The sequence below is a fragment of the Castor canadensis genome, chromosome 8, assembly GCF_047511655.1.
Source record: "Castor canadensis chromosome 8, mCasCan1.hap1v2, whole genome shotgun sequence".
Classification (NCBI taxonomy): Eukaryota; Metazoa; Chordata; class Mammalia; order Rodentia; family Castoridae; genus Castor; species Castor canadensis.
The window spans coordinates 337,188-360,427 of record NC_133393.1 but is presented as its reverse complement, the minus strand read 5'-3'; the positions used below and the strand labels follow the sequence as shown (position 1 = coordinate 360,427).

General features: G+C 40.2%; 1 protein-coding gene across 12 annotated transcripts in view; it reads right to left on the bottom strand.

Moving 5' to 3' along the window:
• The window catches only part of Lgsn (lengsin, lens protein with glutamine synthetase domain), a 175,419-nt gene that overhangs the window by 3,954 nt on the left and 148,225 nt on the right, over window positions 1-23,240 (bottom strand). For all 12 annotated transcript variants that reach the window (XM_074081807.1, XM_074081808.1, XM_074081809.1 and 9 more), the window contains 3 exons: window positions 8,954-9,077; window positions 7,588-7,755; window positions 2,067-2,233 (listed from right to left, as the gene is read on the bottom strand). In XM_074081807.1, coding sequence (XP_073937908.1) covers window positions 2,067-2,233; window positions 7,588-7,755; window positions 8,954-9,044 — 426 coding nt within the window. In that variant the 5' untranslated portion in view covers window positions 9,045-9,077. The remainder of the gene's footprint in view (window positions 1-2,066; window positions 2,234-7,587; window positions 7,756-8,953; window positions 9,078-23,240) is intronic.

Sequence of the window (23,240 nt, the reverse complement as noted above, 5' to 3'; positions counted from 1 at the left end):
GGGAAGAACTCACATTATCTGCATAATTTAAATAAAAATCAGTCCTTTAATGGAACAAAGACCCTATAAGTCTGCTGAAAGGTTTAAATAAGACATTTAGACAGTGCCAGGTATCGGCTAGGTTCTCCAAGCATCTCAGACACCATTGTATCACAGATTCTCTATTGGGCTTTTCAAATATGTAGCAGTTTTTCCTCTGTTCTTGGTAGATTACATGTTTTTTAATAATTGTTTGTATTTAATAAGAAAGAACACTTAGCTCAAATGAAGAGTGTCAAGAGTGATAAAGCTGAACTGGAAAAGTTCAGAAAAACAAAAAAAAGGGGTGAGCTTTGAGTGAGAAGACACAGGCTGGTGCCTAGCTCTGCTGTCACCTGTCTGCAGAATTTTTTTTCATTTTTTGAGTCTCACTTTCTTCATCTATAGATGAAAGAGAGGGGTTATATTAACTCTTCTGCTCCTTCATGGTCTACCTTAATAATTTTCCAATCAATATTTTATTTTTCACAAATGGAGATTTTTTAAAAGTTATTCTTGTAAAGATCTAAATTACTTGTCACAAAGCCATGAGCACATTCAAACTACTGATTCCACATTGTGTCTAAGGAATTTCCCATAGAGAACTGTGTGTACAAACACACATATGCATATATACATATACACAGTCTATGATCATTAAATAAGAATAAAATAATAATAGCTAGGTAATGGAATGAGAAGGTGAACTCACAGAAAACCAAGGCTAAGAATAAATATATCCATTGAAAGAATGTAATTTCTTATATCAAAATTCCCACAATAAATCAAATCTTTCCTACCTAAACTCCAGGAAAAAAGTGGCTTGATGTGTGGGATACTGAACAAGAAATGAAGGAAAATATTTTTAATAGCAGTTTGGAAAAAATAATGCAGAAATATTCTTTGCATGTCCATTAAATCAACCTGCAGCAATTGAGAGAAAATTTGGCTCTGCTTTTGCAAAGGTATTTGATTGAGGACTAGAGAAATGCTCTAAATACATAGCTTTTAGGGATTATTAATGGAGTAAATGATTATAATTCAACAAAAACCAAATAGCAAACTGTTTTATATTGAGGTTTCTAGCAAGCACATAAACCACCAATTATTGATTGAAAAAGACTCATGTGAATTATCTTATGAACCTGTCCAGATTAAATTTCACATTTTGTAATCAAAATTAGCCAACATGTGTTCTTGAGAAAACAATATGTACAGGCAAGTCTAAAGAATGTCTTAAAATGTGAACTTGAACCTATTAGAATCCTTCAAAAAGTGTCTAGAAAATGGTTCATTTTCCCCAACGTAAAGCAAATAAGAAAAATTACAGTTGGATATAAAAGTAAAAAAAAAAAAAAAAAACACTATACCATACTCTTAAAATAGTTCAATCTACAGAATGTTTGACTTTTGTGCTTGCTAAAACAGTATGCCTGATATCTTCTCCTAAGAAATTTGATATGTATTACAACAAATCAGTCATTAATATAAACATTGACATAAACTGAACAAAAGAATCTTAAAAACCCTCAAAACACAGTTTCTTGATACCACCATTTTAAGAAGTTAATATTCATTAAGTCATCCAAAAACAATGGGCATTTTCTTATTAGAATTACAGCTGAAAATGATATGCTTTTTTATCTTGCAAATTCTCTCTATTTAATCATTTTTCCCCTTTTATATTTGCTCTTGGGTCTTCTGTTGCAATTTTCTCGTGTCAAATAAAATATAATCTTCATAATTGCAGTAAGAAGAGAAAAGATAATTCCATGGCAGGAAATTATTCAAGGCCAAAGGACTGAAATTGCCAGTCTTAATTGGTTTTGTATTTCTGTTGGGTAAAGGAATAGCTGTCTGAGAGCTGTGCTCAGCTCCTCAGGGAACAATAATGTGTTTGGGGAGGGACAAGGGAAAAGCAAAATAAATTATTGGTTTTCAGCTTGAATTGCTGTGAGGATTACAAGAAAATAAGGATGAACAATGGGAGTGATTTCCTCCTAATGGTCGTGAAAATGCCTTCGCCCATGACGGTGTATGAAACTCACTTGAAAGAAGTGTGCCGGTATGCTCTTGGACCTGGACACGCCGTGCAGGTCTGTCGCCTCAAATCGCACAAACCGAAGGTGACTTCTGGCCATCTCTTGTTTGATCTGCTTCATTCTAGAGGGCAGTTGAGGAGGGGCCAAAACCTGAGTGCCATCGCTGGTACGATCTGGAAAGCAGAGAACGGGTCCGAGTCAGCAGTGCGCCATGAAGCAGCGACTTGGTGGTTAGGATGCGTCTGCTTACACTTGGAGACCTCCACACCGCTACCCACGGGAGCATTGCTTCAGTTAGGACTAGGTTTCACTGACCTTGTTGCATAAAGCACTTGCTGGCAATCCCTTTGCTTTGGGAAAATAGAACATATTTGCTTAAGTGGACAGAGTCGGTACCGTGAAAGTCAGTATGCAAACCGGGCTTGGTAGTGCAGATCTGCAATCCTACCTACTTGGAAGGTGGAAATCAGGAGGATCAGCGTTTGAGACCAACCCCAAACATACACACACAAAAAAGACCCCCATCTCAACTAATGAATGACTAGGTACAGTAGTGCCGGCCTGTCATCCCAACTACTGCCAAGAATCATAAATAAGAGGCTCTCAGCCCACCACCCCTGGCATAAAACAAGACCGTATCTCAAAATCAACCAATGTAGAAAAGAGTTGGCAGAGTGGCTGAAGTGGTGGAGTGCCTGCCTAGCAAGCCTGAGGCCCTGAGTTCAACCCCTAGTATTGCCAAAAAAAAAAGAAAAGAAAATCCTGTCTGTGGGTGACTATCATTGAAAATGTAGGGGCTTCTTGAACTAACTAGCAATGTTTAAATTAAAAGTTCCTATTTAATTAAAGGTAAGTTGTTTCTACTTATTTACTGCTATTTTGTTTCCTTGTTACTGCTTTTGCAACAATATTAACAGTGCTCTCTCATTAACAAAATATTACCAACTTTGTAGGCTTGTTCTGAGGATTAAACAAGCCCTATAACAGTTATTGGCAACAGGGTTTTATGTCTTTAAACTGGCCTCTGAATCTAAGAAGCTCACATTTCTGTCGAATTTAAATTTTCTTAAGTAAGCAAACAACTGCTTTTCAAGAATGAGAGTGTAGGAGATAAAAAAAAATCTGGACTGTGGGTTCACTTTTAAAATCAGAAACTTGATAAAATGTCCTTTTCAAAGCTTTTTTTTTTTTATGGTACTGGGGTTTGAACTCAGGGCCTCACACTTGGCAGGCAAGCCACATACAGGCCACATCTTCAACCCCCTTATGCACAATTTGCAAATTCTGGAACTTTAAAGCTAAGAAAGACTTTGGAGATAAAACCAATCTAACCAACCCTTCAACGAGTCCCAAAGAGGGACAATGGGTGCCCCAAGTCACACTATCAGCTCATTGCCAAAACGGAATGAATTTGGCATTTCTCTTGCCCCCAGGTAAGTGGCCTGTTACCACAAAATGAGTGAGTGCATCCTCATCACATAGAAGGGCCACAGTGCACATTATAAATTCACTGTCAGAGCTGTGGAACAGGTGGCAGAATATAGAGATTCAGCCCAAAGCACGGACATCATCCTCTCCCTTTCATACCCACCTTTGCCTGGTACCTTTCCCATGCTCTCAACCCTAGCTTTTTCATTAATAAAATACCACCTATTTTGTGGGCTTATTATGAGGATTAAACAAGCACTTCTTTATTTTTTTTAACAGTTACAGGCAGTCAGGCCACCCAGCAATCTGTCACATGACAGAGGACATAAAGCAGCTATAATTTTAAAGTATCCTTCTTCAAAATACAGTTAGGCTTTCAAAAAAACAAAAAGATTGACAGTTTAAAAACATAGATTAAACAGGTTTTAAATATGTGAAACACAAGGAAAGCTAATCACTGGCTCCACCTGTGCAGGTCTGCTGGAGACATGTCCTGTCACTATGGTTGGCCACTCTGCCACTCCTGGGGCTCACAGCCACCTTCCATTGAACACAAACAATCAAGCTGCAGCAGCTACAATGTTGCAGGATAAATAAGTCAGTAGTCCTTGTGTTCCCAACTTACTCTGAAACATTGGGTGTTCAGCCCAAGTGGACTGATGCTCCTCAAAGGAAACAAAATGTATAAGCATTTTTAAATATGAAAAACTTCAAATAATCAGTAATCTAAACAGTAAGCTATTATATATAAGCTATAAGGAAGACATTTCCTATGTCAGGAAAATGGTAATGTTATTGATTCTCCAGTAATCAGATGTCAAGCCATCTTGTTAGTCATTTGCCTTATCTGCACCTTCTAAATTTTCTACAATAAGCACACATTATTTTAAAATAAGAAACATATTCTACCACTCAGGATCTACCTTCCATACTGGTGCATTCCTAGGAAGCAGCCAGAGAAACCCCTACCCGGTAAAACGTTCAGTTACAAAGCGGGGCGCCAAAGGCCATGGCCTGATCGCCTGCAAAGGTAGGTTGATCCTGTGAGGATAAAATGCTGGAAACGTGAGGCACGTTCATCAGCAGTGTCAATTCTGCGAGACCCAACTGTGGTGTGGCAGGTCCAACTCCCGCTTCTCTTACCATCTCCAAGTTGCCAGAGGCTGGACAGAGTGTGTGTGCGTTCGCTGAGGTTGCTCTAGCTCTTGCCGCAGACCAGGTGGCTTCAACAGAAACCTGTTTTCTCACAATCCTGGTGTCCAGAGTCCAAGATCAAAGGCATCATCAGGCGAGGACAGGCCTCCCTCCTTGGCTTGTAAAAGTCATCTTCCTGTAGCTTCACAAGGTCTTCCCTGGGCATGTCTGTCTCAGCATCTTCTGTGGTGGCACCAGGTGCACTGGGTCAGGGCCCTCCTCCTGACCCCATTTAACCTCTTTAATAACCAAATTCACTCACATTCTGAGGTTGTGAGGGTGAGGACCTTAACATAAGGATCTTGAGGCGAAGCGATTCTGCTGACAACTGTTTATTCTGTTTCCGTTTGCTTCAGGGTCCTCTTCACCCTTCCTTGTCATATGGCAGGATCACACTTTTACATCTGCTGTTCTCTTCTTACAATTCCACCCCATGAGAGCTGGGCTTGGCCATGATAGGACTCAATAAATATTCCATTAATAAGTATGTGAGTGAATGAGTGAATGAACATGCCCTGTGTGATTTGACCCTGTTTAATTTATAAGGAGAAATTGCCATCATATATTTTAGTAAGTATCCTTAGTATCAAATTTTTCATTTAAAACTCAATTATTTCATCAAATATGAGAACCCTATCCAATCTAATTGCATTTCAAAGCATGAGCTAATCTCACTGCGTCACTGTCTCCATTTCTTTCCTTCACATAAATCATACTTGTTACAATTAAGCCTTTCAGCCTGCCTTTCCTGGCCATACATGATAAATAGCAGGTAAATAATTGCCAACTCGGGGACTCATTTGTTCTTACAGTGTGATTCCTATCCCCTCAAAGGACTAATAAATTAAATCAATATGCTTTTAGAGAGGAAGTTTTACTGCTGTGAGTGTTTAGAGAAAATAAGAAAACATTTTTTGAAGACTTCAAAGCTCTTACAGCAACTAGAAGGCCTTGTAGCAACGTTGTCTCTGCTTGGTGACCATGAGGACATACTTTAGTTACAAAGAAAGCCAGGTTGAATAGGCAGTCGGCTTCAGAAGCCCCAGTTCACAGGGGGCGTGCACTATGTACAACACACCAGCTTATTGCACACCTGCGATGCTGCCCTGCTTTCTAAGGGCCTTTCACAGTGAGACCACCCTGTTAGTGCAATGTGCCACCCTCTGGACCCCTCATGTAAGCTCAGAAAGAATTGGAAAATCCAGGTGTCACAATAGCGAAGTGCAAAGCACAGAAAAATAATGACAAAAAGTGGGGTAATGGGGTTTATCTTAGAAAAAAATGCATTAAACCCAAGTAGTTGTCACAAAAAAAAAATACCTTATCAAAATTTCTTACTTTCATTTTGGGGTTGATTTTTATATTTACTCTTAAATGATATATTTATAGTTTATTTGGGATCTCAAACTGCTCTTTACGTAGGACCTAATAAAGAACTTAACCACCCTAGGCCAAAACAAGGGCTCCTGAGCTAACCAAGTTGGGTTGGTAATGGTGCCCCCTTGTGGTGTAATGCGAGCTCGGGCAGATTCTTTGCCCTGAACGAAACAAAGGTCACAAACTGTGAACAAGTCAATGTGGCCAGAAGGTGATTGCTAGGTGTTCTAGGATTTTGAAACCTCTCTAAATTAGTTGGCAACACATATGGTTAGAAAATTTCACGTAAAACAGAGTTCAATCTTTCCTTGACTGGCTCCGGCAACCCTGGCTGGATATTTCTCCACAGCAGTCATTGGCTGGAGCTCCCACGTAACCGGGATGGAGCGTGCATGCTTTAACAATGGGATTGCAAACCCTGTGCATAAAGGACCAGAGAGTAAACATTTGCAGTTTTGCGGGCCGTGTGTTATCTGGCATGGCTACTCAACTCCACCATTTTAGCACAAAAGCAACCATAGCAAAACATTAGTCTTACTTACAGCAACAGGCCAGCGAGCTGCACATGGTCTTTGGCCACAGTTTCTGAACCTCTGCCTTCGTGATCACAACCTCCTTACTTCCCCACAGCACCGCTCTCATTACTATTACCTTCCTGGCACACCTGTACAAAGGCCCCTGATGTTAAAGGCTGTCATGGAGCCTGGCAATGCTTACTTCTCAGGTTCCAGTTCCTGTGTGTAACAACAAAATCTTGTGAAAGGAGAGGTTGGCCTTTGCCCTTTGCCCATGGGAAGTCAACTGTCTGACAAGATTGTCTTTGTATACCTGGGGTTCAATATCAGAAGGGCCAGTTAACCACAAAGCCCCAATGAAGACCCTGGATACCTAGGCTCAAGAGAGCTTCCCTAGTTGGCAAAACCCTATTGCCAAGAGAATAATACTGTCCATGACCCCCACTGGGAGAGAGCGGTGAACATTCATGCTTAGTTCTTTCTTGGACTTTGTCCCAGGACCAATTTTATATTTTTGATGTAATAACTATGACCTTGAGTATAATTGCTTTCTGTAAGACTTCTATAAGTCCCCCTGACAAATTATCAAAAATATAAGTGAAAGTAACATAGTAACTGTGTTTCTTTAACTTCAAGCTGCTTTATTCTCACTTTCCAAACCTGGTTTGGTTATTTCTTACTAGATTACCTCACAAAACAAATGCTTTTGAAACTAGTCTCTATCAGTTGTATCCAACAGTTTTAGCCAATGCACTTATGTACAGTTGAATCACTGCCAGTAACAAAATGTCACTTTTAGAGAAGACTAAAGCCCCTCTATTTTCCAGATGACCAGCCTAGAGAGGAAAAAAACAGCAAAGCACTTTATAAATGATATATTTACAAACTCTTCTGTGTTCTGACTCTCAGACTAGCATTTCTCAACCAGCATCAGTCTACCTCTATTCTAAATATGAACTTGAGAATTTGCTCATTTGTATCAGAAATCAGAATCTCCACTGGAAAATTCTTACCAGAGTTTGGGTTAATTTCCCCACCAGGAGTGCTGATTGATATTTTAGGGGGTGATGGTTTCATCGCTGTGATCAGATCTTGGGTGTCTTTGTCATCATGTGACAGGTGAGGCTCAGCAGAGCTCACATCCTCTAGCTGGTGCCATGCTCTGTGGCTTCTGACTTTCTCTGTGGTAATAAGGGAAAATATTAAAACATACTGCCATTGCTTTTCAACTGTCTTTTTTTTTTTTTTTTGGCAATACTGGGGTTCAAACTCAGGGCCTCGTGCTTGCTAGGCAGTGCTCTACCATTTAAGCCCTTTCTCTAGCCCTTTGTGCTGCAGTTATTTTAGAAATAGAATCTCACGTTTTTCACCAGGATGACCTGGACATCAGTCCTCCTACTTTACACTTTTTACTGTAGCCTTGATGACAGGCAAGTACTACCACACCCAACTTTTTTCTTCCACGGAGATGGGGTCTCACAAACTTTTCCCCCAGCCCAGTCTGAAACAGTGATTCTCCCAGTGTCAGTTTCCAAAGCTGCTACAATTACACATGTGAACCACTGATCCCTGGCTCTCAGCTGTCTGTTAACACACCACAGAGGTGCACACGTGAGGAAATAACACGTCCCTAATCACTTACAAACTGAATGAGGCACAGGGAGTCATTGCAAGCCATAAAGGAGTATGCTGCCTGTACAGAATTTTAAAATAATAATAAAATGTACAGAAATCACAATTTCTACTATGTCTCCTTAGAGCACCACTCCTTCCAGGACTGGTGTTATATAAATTAACTCCTAGTTGCTGCCTGTTTCAGATCTGCTGGTATCCAGCTGGAATTTCAAATGAAATAAGCAATTGTTCCACACCTTTCTTGTGGCCTCCCCATCCTCAGTATGGTCATTGCATTCATTCTCCATGTAGAAATGTGCCTACTCCATTATTATCATCCTAGTTCTAACTCCCTTTAAATCCTAAATATTTTGATTATTTATTCATATATTTAGTGGGACTGGTGTTTGAACTCAGGGCTTCTCACTTGCAAAGCAGGTGCTCTTACCACTTGAGTCATTCCTCCAGTCCATTTTGTTCTGCTTATTTTGGAGATGGGTCTTGTGAACCATTTGCTAGGGCTGGTTTTGAACCCCCCTCCTCCAGATCTCAGCCTCCTAAGTAACTAGGCTTGGCCAGTTGTTTTCATATACACAAATTGTAAGCTTAATTTGCCATATTTCATTTCACCTATGTAGCAATAAATGTCATTTTATTGCCTTTTTGTTTCTCCCAAAGGAGAAAGGAAACTGAGCCATGGAAAGGAGCACCAATGAAAGCTGTCATTGACCACACCCCTTCCAAGAGAACAGAGTAGTTCGATACCATTTGGATTGGATGTGCTCATTTCTCCCACATCAGAAGAACCAAGATGTGGTCTGCCGGCCTTCCTTCTGGTCCTTCGTAACTCAGTCATCCCACTGGCTTCAGTATCACTTTTTGTTGTGTCCTGTAGTAATTAGTACACAGAAAGTAAGTCATGTTAACACTGAATTTGGGTGTCCAAAAACACTTGGGCAGCTGGATTTTCATGTGAACAGAGTACATATTGTCAGTCCCTCACCCATTTGAGTAACTCCTACAGCCTGGATTCTCTGTCTTTCCTTTTAGATGTGATACAGAAAATATTATTAAATACATTAAGGTCTTGTCTACCTAATCAACATTTCTCTGTTTTTACTTAGAATATTTATATTGTTTATTTCTGAATTATTGTGTAAAACCCATTTTATCTAATTGTATGATTTCTGTGCTTCCTGGTATCTCTAACCTTGTTGAGCAAAGACATAAGTATCTGCAAATTGGCTTTGTCTCTCTGTCACTCACCCTTCCTCATCCTTCCCACATCAATATTTGCTGTGCTTCAAGAAAGTGCTTTCATTTATAACTTACTAACTTTGTGACTGGTTTTAAATGTGAAAAATAAATGTTATACTCAAACTACTTTATGGCTTGGGAAAAATTCTAAAGAAATGTGCTAAAAATGAAACATCCTCACTTTAAAAGCCTGGCTATGACAGTGACAAGCTGTTTCCAGCAGGGATTGGGGCGACAGGGGTTGGTGGGGTTAAGAGTCACTCTGAAGTCCTGAGACGCCAGAGCTGCCACTGAAAAAGAGCATCCAAGCTGACATGGGTGTTTTTTGAGGCTTTTTGCAAAGCTCTCATTGTGGTTTCAGGCAAGAGGAAAGCAGAAGGGGTAGGGCAGAAACTGTATTCCAGATGTCTTGAGCTATTTATTGTCTTTTGAGGAGCAGATTCTGAAAGTCTCCATCTCTGGGGGCAAGTTATAGAAATGTATGTCCCAAAAACAGTGCTGAGGGGACCTGCTGCAGTCTCTCCATAAAGCCAATTCAATGCTTCTGAAAGCTAAAGAGGAGGAATGGGCTCCCCACCTTTTCTGTGCTCATATGTAATCATGATGCATTGCTACCTTTGTTTCTAAATTTAGCAAAGATACATTTCATGAAACAAAGTCAGTTTTGTACTTTTATGCCTTCACTTATTAGGAAATCGAGGTCTCTTTCACTCCAGTTAATCTTATATTCAGATTGCATGGTACTTATTATGTGATAAGGTAATTTACTGTTTCTTAGTAGTTTAGGATTTTATTCAAATTGTTGCACAAACTTTCCCAACACACTTCTGAGAGGCTCTGACAGTGATTATGTCTTACTGCACATATACCTGGTTTCTAAAATCACATTTGCAGAAATATACATTGTATATTTTATTTTTGTTAAATATTTTCATGTATACACATATTTGATCTTTTAACAGTATCACAGGAGTCTGAGCAGATGTCACTGTCTTCCTTTGGTCCCTTAGGAATTCCCCCATATACAAATTGAAAGAGTCAGGTGAGATAAACTCAGGATGCCGCCGGCTTCAATCTTGAACCTTCAACTGAACAGCAACGTGCCAGGCACTTCCCTTGCCAGACCTCAAGGTCCTAGAATTTCCATTTCACAAATGAAAAAAGCGAGTCCAAGTGTCAGCTACACAACACTGTATGGAAGATGCTGTTCCCATAAAGGTCTCCTGGCTCTCAAAATACCATTCCACATCCTGAAAGTCAGAGACCCAATCCCAAGAGCTCATTTTAAAAACATCCCTGCTCTCACATAAATCAGCCAAAAGGGAAATTCCTTAAGGCAATTTACCAAGGTACTAACCCAGTAATTTCTCCAAATAATAATAATAAAGTTGCATTACATGCCTCTTATTCAATAAAAATACCTTTGGGGGAGGGTTCAAAAGAAAAACAATTTTCTCCTGTCCTTCAACTTCTTCTATGCACTAAGGAGATCAGATAGGTAGTAGCTGAAAGTGACTTTAATAGACCCCTGGACACCCTCCCTCAGCAGGAAGCATTTATTCTCCTTCATCACTCAGCTGCACTTAGGTGCAGTGTGCCTGGTGTTTCAGTTAAAAAAAAATCTAACCCACATTCATAAGGTCTGGATTCTAATTCTGCCTTTTCCGTAGCAGGTTGTTCTAGAGGCTTGGTATTCTCACCTGAAGGTACTAAGTATATGAATTAGGTAAAATCATTTTCATAACCAAGCAATTCTCCACCAGGGAGAACTTCATTGCTATCTACATCTTTGCCAAAGTACAAATAGGTCCACAGGGGTCAAGCGGTTTGTCCAAGGTCATTGTGACTGGCAAGGAAAGATGAGAATTCAGGTCAAATTCTCTGACTTGGGTGCGTCCCACGTCCTCACAGTCAGACAGTGACCTACATGGAGTTACATCTCTACTACATAATGTTACCCTAAGTGGTTCATAAAACTATTCAGTTTCCTCAATTACACATTCTTGTTCAGTTATATTTTTATAATTCTTTCCTGTATGAAGTCTAAAACCATCTGTTAAGCAAAAGCTTGCCTCCCTCAGTTGAAAGGGTGAGGATGTAACCTACCATGGATAAGGCAAAGGCAGACATAAAAATAAGTAAAGCAAAAACATGATTTGAAAAGAATTTTACAATGTAGTACAGCAATAAAATGTTTTGTGGACGTTAAAGACTTCCATGTTATAAAGAAAGAGCTATGTTTAGGTTAACCAAGTTCAAGGATGGAAACCCCCCAAACCGGGCAGCTATCAGACAAGTGGGCAGCACAGTGGACAGAGTTGATGGTCCCTCCAGGAAGGAGCCAACGTGTGGCTCCACCAACCATCACCATGTCACAATATGGCCCAGAGCTGCCAGTTCTGCAGATTTCTAAGGAATTCCAGAAACATGAAATTTTTCTGTTTTAAGTTTTGTGACTTTTAAATGTTGGCAATTAATTTAAAGTAAAAGGTGGGAATAAAGGAAAACAGAGGACCAGAACTCAGAGCAATGGAGTGCTGTTCAGAATGTGCAGAATCTCTGGGTCCTGAGACAAGTGCAGCAGCACTGACTACCTCTTCCCCTGACAGTGGCATCTGTGTGATAGTGGACAGGGCGGGAGGACCACAGTCACTAGCCATGACTGAAGACAGCTAATAAGAATAAAGCACACTTACTACACCTACTGTGTGCCCGTGTTCTTCTAATGAGTCATATGTATCAATTCATTCAGTCTCAAAAAGATTCTTGAAATAAATACAATTATCATTGTGTTTTAGAGATGAGAAAAACTGAATCAAAGGAGGACTAAGTGGCCCAAAATCACATGTTTCCTAAGTGCCAGAGCTAGGATTTGAACACACCAATTGGATCCAGAACTCTAAGTACTTCCTGTCCTTAGTGAGCACCATCAGTGAATGTGGCCATTGCTGGGGTCCAGGGCTGTGGGGAAGCGAGCAAAGTCCTATAGGGTCTGCGGTGGGGTGTTAACTCTTTAGCATAATGAGCAGGTCCCAAGAGTACCAGGCAACTGGAGGATGGCTGCAGGAGTTCTTCGGTTTGTTCTGTTGTGTTTTTGTTTGTTTCTTTGTTTTTCTTGGAGAGGGCACAGAGAGGCTTTTGTCAGCTGCTGTCTGCCAATCAGGTTAGAAACACCTTGTCATTTATCAAGCAGCCAGCCGTACGGCTTTCCCTGGTTGGGCCATTGTGATAAAGCACCAATGAACTACTGACCGTAAGATCACCATGGATGTTATTATCCAGGTACCACACACTCCTACCCTCACTTTGGGAAGATGCCCCTGACCAGCCTAGAGCTGGTTCCCATCTGGGCAGGCTCTAGTCTCTTATCCAAGCATTTCTAGATTCTGGACACACTAAGCTAGCAGAGCCTCTTGGAGAGATGAGGACATTTGAAGCCATCTCAAGAACTCAGAGGGGGCAATGTACCAACATATTCTCACTTGAACTCTGTCGTACTTGTATTATTAAACAGGTGGGATATTTTATATCTGAGTATGCGGACAGTGATGGAAACCAGGCCAAGCTTAAACACCAGAGGCGACATTTGAGCTGAAGACAGAGGAGGGGTAAGGTCCTCCAGGCAGGAAGATGCATGAGCATAATGAGCACAATTTTGTGTTTGATTGCACGGCACGATATGCAAATCCAATTCATCTTAATTTAGACAATCTTGAAATCCTACTAGAAGAGGTCGATTTGATCTCCCTTGACCTTCCATGGAGCAGCTTTTCCTGTTGCAGTGTTTCTATTGTTCTGTGTAATAGCTCCTGTGTCTCACGCACTTGGATGGCATAGAGAATGTTTTGTATTGCATGGTGTTTTTCTAATTCATATTTTTCATCACTGTGTTTCTTTTGAATGTTGTTTATATGGCTTAAAATAAGTTTGTCATTGTGCATGTCAACTCAGCAGCTTGATCAAATTAACTAAGAGGCTTAACCTAAAGGAACTCTATCAAGCATTAAATTTAGACCCTAATCTGACCTAAGAAATTTCCTTCCAATAGAGTAACCAGTGTTATTTAGATTCTAAATATCACTGGTTTTATTCATTTACTTTTAATTTCCTTTGCCTTTTTAATGTCAATACTTTACAAGCTTTTGTTTTGACCTCTGTATAATAATGATAGTTTGAAGTCTAATTAATGCATTTTACTAAACACTCTGATTTTGCTCATGATGAAGGTAAGCACCAAGTTTTAATGCATTAGAAAAAAATGGAGGAAAGGACCAACAATTGTCAGATTCCAGTTACCAAAATGTGTTCCCCAAAGAGAAAGGGAAGAAAGTGTGCTGAAAATATTTACAGGAGAAATGTTTCGAAGGGCACATCACAAATTTGCATCAACTAATCTAAAGTTGTTCATACCTGCTAACCCAATACTCCCACTTCTGGCACTTTGCTCTGACAGCCTCAAATCCCAAGTGTCCAATCCCTCCTTATTTTGTTAAATAATTCTCAGCATCATTAAAGTAGCTCTCTTTCACCTATACAATTTTTCTCCAAGCCTAAAAGCAATGATTAGTTCATCCTCAGCATTTTTAGCCCATAAATGCCAAGTATTTATTCCCTGTAGGAATAATAAGTCCTGCAACTCAGTCAAGACACTACACACCAAGGAACTACTCACTTGGGCAATCTGAGATGAGATAATGGCCATGCAGGTGGAAAAATGGAGTGACTGCAGATATCTGTGGAGGTGGATGTGACAGTTTGCTGATTTACCAGATGAAGGAAGTGAAGGAGACAGAAAGGACAAAGATGTCAGTCAGGTTTCTGACTGGGAAACCCTGAGAGGAGAGGTGTTGGGCTTTGGCTGTGGGCATGTGGATCAAGAGTAACTATGTCATGCAAAGGTGTCTACAACACACTGACCATAACACAAATGGGAGGGGAAGTCATGGCCCTGACACCCATAGGAATCACTAAGGGAAAAGCCTAAGTTGAGAAACAGGAGAAAACAGCAAAACTGAGAAGCAGGCTTATCTAGCCAGTCAATACAGGAATCCCAGAAAGCAGTCAGAGAATAAGTGGTCAGAAGGTGACAGAAAGTTGTGGCTTTGTTGACACCTGAGGTTAAAAACTGCCCAAAGGAGATTCCAAGATGGCGGCTAGAGGTAGGAAGCAGACAGCGACCCTCCTATAGTGAAATCTTGGAGAGACACTGGAGACACACTTTGCAGGCATAATCACCGAGAAAAGGCATAACTTTGACCCCTCCACATCTCCAGCCGGCGCAGAGAATCTCCACTTCATGTTAAACGGAGAAACGAGGAGGGCCCCCGGGGCTGCCAGTGGCTGGTGCCCATACGGCTTGGGAAGACGCGGACCAGGTGAGCTTCGCTGTACCACGGTAGCCCCACAGACAAGCCTGGGCCAGAGCAGCATAGCCCCCTGGACAGACTGACCTCCACCCGGGAAAAAAAGAGAAACTGAGTAATAAGCAATAAGAACAGTTAAGACGCTGGAAAGAGGGTGGGGTGCCCTGAGCGCTGAAGATTGGGGAAAGGGAACCCTTCCCGGGACTGTAAATAAACAAGCCGGGCGGGCCGGAGGGCCTCTGGTGGGAGCAGGGCACGCACCCAGCAACCAGGAGAGGGGAGGCTTGTGAGAGAGGAGGAGGGAGGAAAACTCCACAGGAGATGAGGGAAGACCCACTTCCCACGTGAGCTGTAAACAAACATGGCGGCCGGCAGGAGCAGCAGCACCGCCCAGTAAGCAGGAGCAGGAAAGCTGCTGAAAGTGGCGGTGGGAGGAAAACTCCACAAGAGAGGGGGGAAGACCCACCTCCCACATGAACTGTAAATAAACACACAGGCCTGACAACGCGGGGCAGTGTCACCTTTCCCAGTGCTTGGAAAGGGGAAAGCCTGTAGCAGAGGCTCCCGCACAGGAGAACTCTGAGCAAACAAAGCCTGTGGGACCAGGTGAGTGCTAGCTCACCCCAGAGAGCTGCATAAATAACGCCGCCAGCTACAGGCTGAGAGCAGCAGGCAGGCAAGCCACAGTTGCAGATACCACTCTCAGAACTGTCTCCAGACGCTTTTTTTTTCTTTTTCTTCCCACCTTTGATGAGAGAACAACCGAATTACACCTACAAGCTGAAAAACTTACTGAAACTGTATTGCATTTGAACTGGGGACACTTGGTGGGGCTTTTTTTTTTTTTTTTCTTCTGTGTGTGTGTGAGTGTAGCTTTGTTCTACTTTATGCATCCCCTTTGATGAGACAACTACAGAACAACATCTGAGGCACCAACTCCAGGACTGGAGATTGAGATGGACATCCAAATTATTAAGACTGAAACTGCATTGCATATAAACTTGGAAGTTTTTTGGTTTTTTTTTTTTAATTTTCTATTTTCCATTTTATTTTAATTCATATTTATATATAGATATTTCTTTCATTTACTTATTTTTTATTTTTTTATCTTTGATTTTCAATCTGCTCTCTGTCTCTCTAATGTCTGTTCAGCTTACTGTCGATTAGTACACTAACACTCCGTTTATACCTTTGAAACTCTCTTGTCTGATACCTTGTTATGCTTTCTCCCTCTTGTCGGTATATTTGCTTTCCCCTTTTCTTTAACTTCTTGCTCTCCATCTCAGCTCACCCTTCCATTCTAAATATTACCGTTGTTATTATTACCAGCTAGAAAATACTTAATTGCACACAGTACAGGGACAGTAACAACACCAAGGACAATGATGGGAAGACAGAAAAAACAGGGAAACCAGTTTCCCCACAACAAAAAATTAGTACAGGAACCAGAGGGGAATGAAGAGAACAGAAACTCAGATCCAGACTCCAACAAAATGAAGATAAACTATGCCAAAGGACCCAATGAAGCCCACAAGAATAATTTAAAAGAAGACATACTACAAGTACTCAATGAGAATTTTATAGAGATGATACTGGATAGGGTCAACCAAAATGTACAGGAGACAATCAAGAAATTCCAAGACAATAAAAATAGAGAATTTGAAAAAGCAAAAGAAGAAATAAAGGAAACCATAGAAGCACTGTATAAACACCAAAGTGAAAGAGAGAACACAATGAATAAACGGATAAATGAACTCAGGACAAAAATAGACCACATTAAAGAAGAAAACTGCCAGGATATGGAAAACCTCAGAAAAAAGAATGAAACAGAACTGCAAAACAAAACGAAAGGCCAATCCAGCAGAATAGAACAAACAGAAGACAGAATCTCAGAACTTGAAGATGAAATGGTAATTAAAGGAAAAACAGAAGAACTATTAATTAAACAACTCAAGACCTGTGAAAAGAAAATGCAAGAACTCACTGACTCCATCAAAAGACCAAACTTGAGAATCATGGGCATCGAAGAAGGAGAAGAGGTGCAAGCGAAGGGAATGTGTAATATATTCAACAAAATAATAATGGAAAATTTCCCAAATCTAGAGAAAGATATTCCCATACAGATGCAAGAGGCCTCCAGGACACCAAACAGACCAGATCAAAATAGAACTACTCCACGACATATCATCATTAAAACAACAAGTTCAGAAACTATGGAAAGACTATTGAAGGCTGTAAGAGAGAAAAAACAAGTAACATACAATGGTAAACCCATCAAAATCACAGCAGACTTCTCAACAGAAACATTAAAAGCAAGAAGAGCATGGGGTGAGATCTTCCGGGCACTGAATGAAAATAACTTCAACCCCAGGATACTCTACCCAGCAAAGCTATCATTCAAAATAGATGGAGCAATAAAAGTCTTCCATGATAAGCAGAAACTAAAACAATATGTGACCACAAAGCCACCATTACAAAAGATTCTGCAAGGGATCCTGCACACAGAAAGTGACACCCAACTTAACCATGAAAAGACAGGCAGCACCAAACCACAGGAAAAGAAAAAGCAAGACAGTAGAGAGTAACCTCAACTAAGGTACACACAATGAAACCTTCAAACAACTAAGACAACTAAATGACAGGAATCACCACATACCTATCAGTACTAATGCTTAATGTTAATGGACTTAATTCACCCATCAAAAGACACCGTTTGACAAAATGGATTAAAAAAGAAGATCTAACAATTTGTTGCTTACAGGAGACCCATCACACCTATAGAAATAAGCACAGGCTAAGGATGAAAGGCTGGAAGAAGATTTACCAAGCCAATGGCCCCCGAAAACAGGCAGGAGTAGCAATACTTATCTCTGACAAAGTAGACTTCAAACCTGCATTGATCAAATGAGATAAAGAAGGACATTCCATACTAATAAAAGGGGAAATAGACCAAAAGGAAATAATAATCATCAATCTGTACACACCCAATGTCAACACACCCAATTTCATCAAACATACCCTGAAAGACCTAAAAGCATATATAAACGCCAACACAGTGGTTGTGGGAGACTTTAACACCCCATTATCATCAATAGATAGGTCATTCAAACAAAAAATCAAAAAAGAAATCCAAGATCTAAAATATGCAGTAGATCAAATGGACCTAGTTGATGTCTACAGAACATGTCATCCAACCTCTACACAATATACATTCTTCTCAGCAGCCCATGGAACCTTCTCCAAAATAGATCATATCCTAGGGTACAAAGCAAGTCTCAGCAAATATAAGAAAATAGAAATAATACCGTGCATACTATCTGACCACAATGCAGTAAAAGTAGAACTCAACAACAAAAGTAAAGACAAAAAACATGCAAACAGCTGGAAACTAAATAACTCATTACTTAATGAAGAATGGATCATTGATGCAATAAAAGAGGAAATTAAAAAGTTCCTGGAAGTCAATGAAAATGAAAACACAACCTACCAGAACCTATGGGACACAGCTAAGGCAGTCTTGAGAGGAAAGTTTATAGCCATGAGTGCATATATTAAAAAGATTGAAAGATCCCAAATTAATGACCTAATGATACATCTCAAACTCCTAGAAAAACAAGAACAAGCAAATCCCAAAACAAATAGAAGGAGAGAAATAATAAAAATAAGAGCTGAAATCAATGAAATAGAAACAAAAAAACCATACAAAGAATTAATGAAACAAAAAATTGGTTCCTTGAAAAAATAAAGAAGATCGATAGACCCCTGGCAAACCTGACTAAAATGAGGAGAGAAAAAACCCAAATTAGTAGAATTAGGAATGCAAAAGGGGAGATAACAACAAACACCATGGAAGTCCAGGAAATCATCAGAGACTACTTTGAGAACCTATATTCAAATAAATTTGAAAATCTAAAAGAAATGGACAGATTTCTAGATACATATGATCATCCAAAACTGAACCAAGAGGAAATTAATCACCTGAATAGACCTATAACACAAAATGAAATTGAAGCAGCAATCAAGAGTCTCCCCAAAAAGAAAAGTCCAGTCCTGATGGATTCTCTGCTGAATTCTATCAGACCTTTAAAGAAGAACTGATACCAACCCTCCTTAAACTGTTCCACGAAATAAAAAGGGAAGGAAAACTGCCTAACACATTTTATGAAGCCAGTATTACACTTATCCCAAAACCAGGCAAAGACACCTCCAAAAAGGAGAACTATAGGCCAATCTCCTTAATGAACATTGATGCAAAAATCCTCAACAAAATAATGGCAAACCGAATTCAACAACACATCAAAAAGATCATTCACCACGACCAAGTAGGCTTCATCCCAGGGATGCAGGGGTGGTTCAACATACGAAAATCAATAAACGTAATAAACCACATTAACAGAAGCAAAGACAAAAACCACTTGATCATCTCAATAGATGCAGAAAAAGCCTTTGATAAGATCCAACATCATTTCATGATAAAAGCTCTAAGAAAACTAGGAATAGAAGGAAAATATCTCAACATTATAAAAGCTGTATATGACAAACCTACAGCCAGCATTATACTTAACGGAGAAAAACTGAAACCATTCCCTCTAAACTCAGGAACCAGACAAGGGTGCCCACTATCTCCACTCCTATTCAACATAGTACTGGAATTCCTAGCCAGAGCAATTAGGCAAGAAGAAGAAATAAAAGGAATACAAATAGGTAAAGAAACTGTCAAAATATCCCTATTTGCAGACGACATGATCCTATACCTTAAAGACCCAAAAAACTCTACTCAGAAGCTTCTAGACATCATCAATAGCTACAGCAAGGTAGCAGGATATAAAATCAACATAGAAAAATCATTAGCATTTCTATACACTAACAATGAGCAAACTGAAAAAGAATGTATGAAAACAATTCCATTTACAATAGCCTCAAAAAAAATCAAACACCTAGGTGTAAACCTAACAAAAGATGTGAAAGACCTCTACAAGGAAAACTATATACTTCTGAAGAAAGAGATTGAGGAAGACTATAGAAAGTGGAGAGATCTCCCATGCTCATGGATTGGTAGAATCAACATAGTAAAAATGTCGATACTCCCAAAAGTAATCTACATGTTTAATGCAATTCCCATCAAAATTCCAATGACATTCATTAAAGAGATTGAAAAATCTACTGTGAAATTTATATGGAAACACAAGAGGCCACGAAGAGCCAAGGCAATACTCAGTCAAAAGAACAATGCAGGAGGTATCACAATACCTGACTTCAAACTATATTACAAAGCAATAACGATAAAAACAGCATGGTACTGGCACAAAAACAGACATGAAGACCAGTGGAACAGAATAGAGGATCCAGGTATGAAGCCACACAACTATAACCAACTTGTCTTTGACAAAGGAGCTAAAAATATACGATGGAGAAATAGCAGCCTCTTCAACAAAAACTGCTGGGAAAACTGGTTAGCAGTCTGCAAAAAACTGAAACTAGATCCATGTATATCACCCTATACCAAGATTAACTCAAAATGGATCAAGGATCTTAATATCAGACCCCAAACTCTTAAGTTGATACAAGAAATAGTAGGAAATACTCTGGAGTTAGTAGGTATAGGTAAGAACTTTCTCAACAAAACCCCAGCAGCACAGCAACTAAGAGATAGCATAGATAAATGGGACCTCATAAAACTAAAAAGCTTCTGTTCATCAAAAGAAATGGTCTCTAAACTGAAGAGAACACCCACAGAGTGGGAGAAAATATTTGCCAACTATACATCAGACAAAGGACTGATAACCAGAATATATAGGGAACTTAAAAAACTAAATTCTCCCAAAACTAATGAACCAATAAAGAAATGGGCATGTGAACTAAACAGAACTTTCTCAAAAGAAGAAATTCAAATGGCCAGAAAACACATGAAAAAATGCTCACCATCTCTAGCAATAAAGGAAATGCAAATTAAAACCACGCTAAGATTCCACCTCACCCCTGTTAGAATAGCCATCATCAGCAACACCACCAACAACAGGTGTTGGCGAGGATGCGGGGAAAAAGGAACCCTTTTACACTGTTGGTGGGAACGTAGACTAGTACAACCACTCTGGAAAATTTTGGAGGCTACTTAAAAAGCTGGACATCGATCTACCATTTGATCCAGCAATACCACTCTTGGGGATATACCCAAAAGACTGTTACTCCAGAGGCACCTGCACATCCATGTTTATTGCGGCACTATTCACAATAGCCAAGTTATGGAAACAGCCAAGATGTCCCAGCACTGATGAATGAATTAAGAAAATGTGGTATCTATACACAATGGAATTTTATGCAGCCATGAAGAAGAACGAAATGCTATCATTTTCTGGTAAATGGATGGAATTGGAGAACATCATTCTGAGTGAGGTTAGCCTGGCCCAAAAGACCAAAAATTGTATGTTCTCCCTCATATGTGGACATTAGATCAAGGGCAAACACAACAAGGGGATTGGACTTTGAGCACATGATAAAGCGAGAGCACACAAGGGAGGGTTGAAGATAGGTAAGACACCTAAAAAACTAGCTAGCATTTGTTTCCCTTAACGCAGAGAAACTAAAGCAGATACCTTAAAGCAACTGAGGACAATAGGAAAAGGGGACCAGGTACTAGAGAAAAGGTTAGATCAAAAAGAATTAACCTAGAAGGTAACACCCACGCACAGGAAATCAATGTGAGTCAATGCCCTGTATAGCTATCCTTATCTCAACCAGCAAAAACCCTTGTTCCTTCCTATTATTGCTTATACTCTCTCTACAACAAAATTAGAGATAAGGGCAAAATAGTTTCTGCTGGGTGTTGAGGGGGGGGAGAGGGAGGGGGAGGAGTGGGTGGTAAGGGAGGGGGTGGGGGCAGGGGGGAGAAATGAACCAAGCCTTGTATGCACATATGAATAATAAAAGAAAAATGAAAAAAAAAACTGCCCAAAGTGAGGGGTAGGCATGGGCCACAGATTCAGTGGAGTCAGGAGCAGCATGTAGAGTACAGGAATCAGGAGCAAATGGGAGATGCTTTCCCTACATAAGCTGCACAAAAAGCCATTGAAAAATACCATCAAGTGAAGACAGTCCCGAACAGAACTCAACAGTTTGAAGAGAGGACAGAGAGGGTGGCCACTGGAGCAATGCATAGGCGCTCAGAGACCTTTCTGTGGAAAGTGCTTACACCATGTTTAACAAAAGGATCCCACACACAGATGCAGAGAGAGCAGGAAAGGGGTAAAGTGAGGTTCCAGAAAGGGCAGTCAGGATGGAAATTAGAGCTGAAATCAAGGAATTCACTTGAATTTGGCCTCCTCTGAAAGAGGATGGAAAGTTACAGGGAGCAGTTCTATGGACTGTGTTCCTCCAAAATCACACTTTGAAACCCTAGCTCTCGATGGGATGGAATTAGCAGGGGCCTGTGGAAGTGGCTTTCTTTTCTTTTTCATTTCTGTTCTGTTCTGTTCTTTTTCTTGTCTTGTCTTTTGAGTACCAACAACACAAGTATATTCATTAGTTCAGAAATAGTGTTAATAGGAAGGGAGGGGAGAGAGTTTGCTTCCTCTTTCTGCTATCTACCATTGAGGAGACAAGAAGCCACTAAAGCCCATCTGCAAACAGGAAGTAGGTCCTACCAAACACTAGGTCTGCCAGCACCTTGACTTTTAGCTTCCAGCCTCCAGAACTGTGAGAAATAAGTGCCTATCCATTGCACTTGGTTGTAGCAGCTTAAACTGTCTAAGACAGGAGAAAGGATAACAAGTTAGGAGGGGAAAGAAGAGAATTAGGAGGAGATAGAGGAGGAGAAAAGAATTACTAATGATAACAGGCTCAGGAAGATTGTGTTTACTCGGCAAGTGGCAGAATCTGAATTTAAGCCTATTTTAAATCCTAATCTTTTTGTCCATTAAGGTGGACAGTTGCATATTCTCTCTCTCCCTCTCTCTCTCTCTCTCTCTCTCTCTCTCTCTCCCACCCTTTACTGGGGTTCTGAGCCACACCCCTTGTCTCTTCTTGCTTAAGCTATTTTCTAGATAGGGTTTTGCACATTTGCACAGACTAACCTTGGACCACAATCCCCCCACCTCTGCCTTACACACAGCTAGGATTACAGATGTGCACCACTACATTCAGCTTATTTTTTAAGATCAAGTCTCACTACCTTTTTGTGAGGGGTTACTTCAAACCACAGTCCTTTATCTTCTCCTACTAAATAGGTAGGATTGTAGACATAAGCCACCATGCCTAGCCCCTCATTTTCTCTTTCAGGGTGAAGGTGCTCATAGAGTATCAAAACCTGAAGGTTTAAGGAGAACGAAATGATTTCACATAGGTGTGCCAGAGAACAAGAATCAACACAGGAAACAAATATGGAGGGCACAGTAAGAAGTAGAGACGTCACAGTTGTAGTGGTACCAATCTGTATG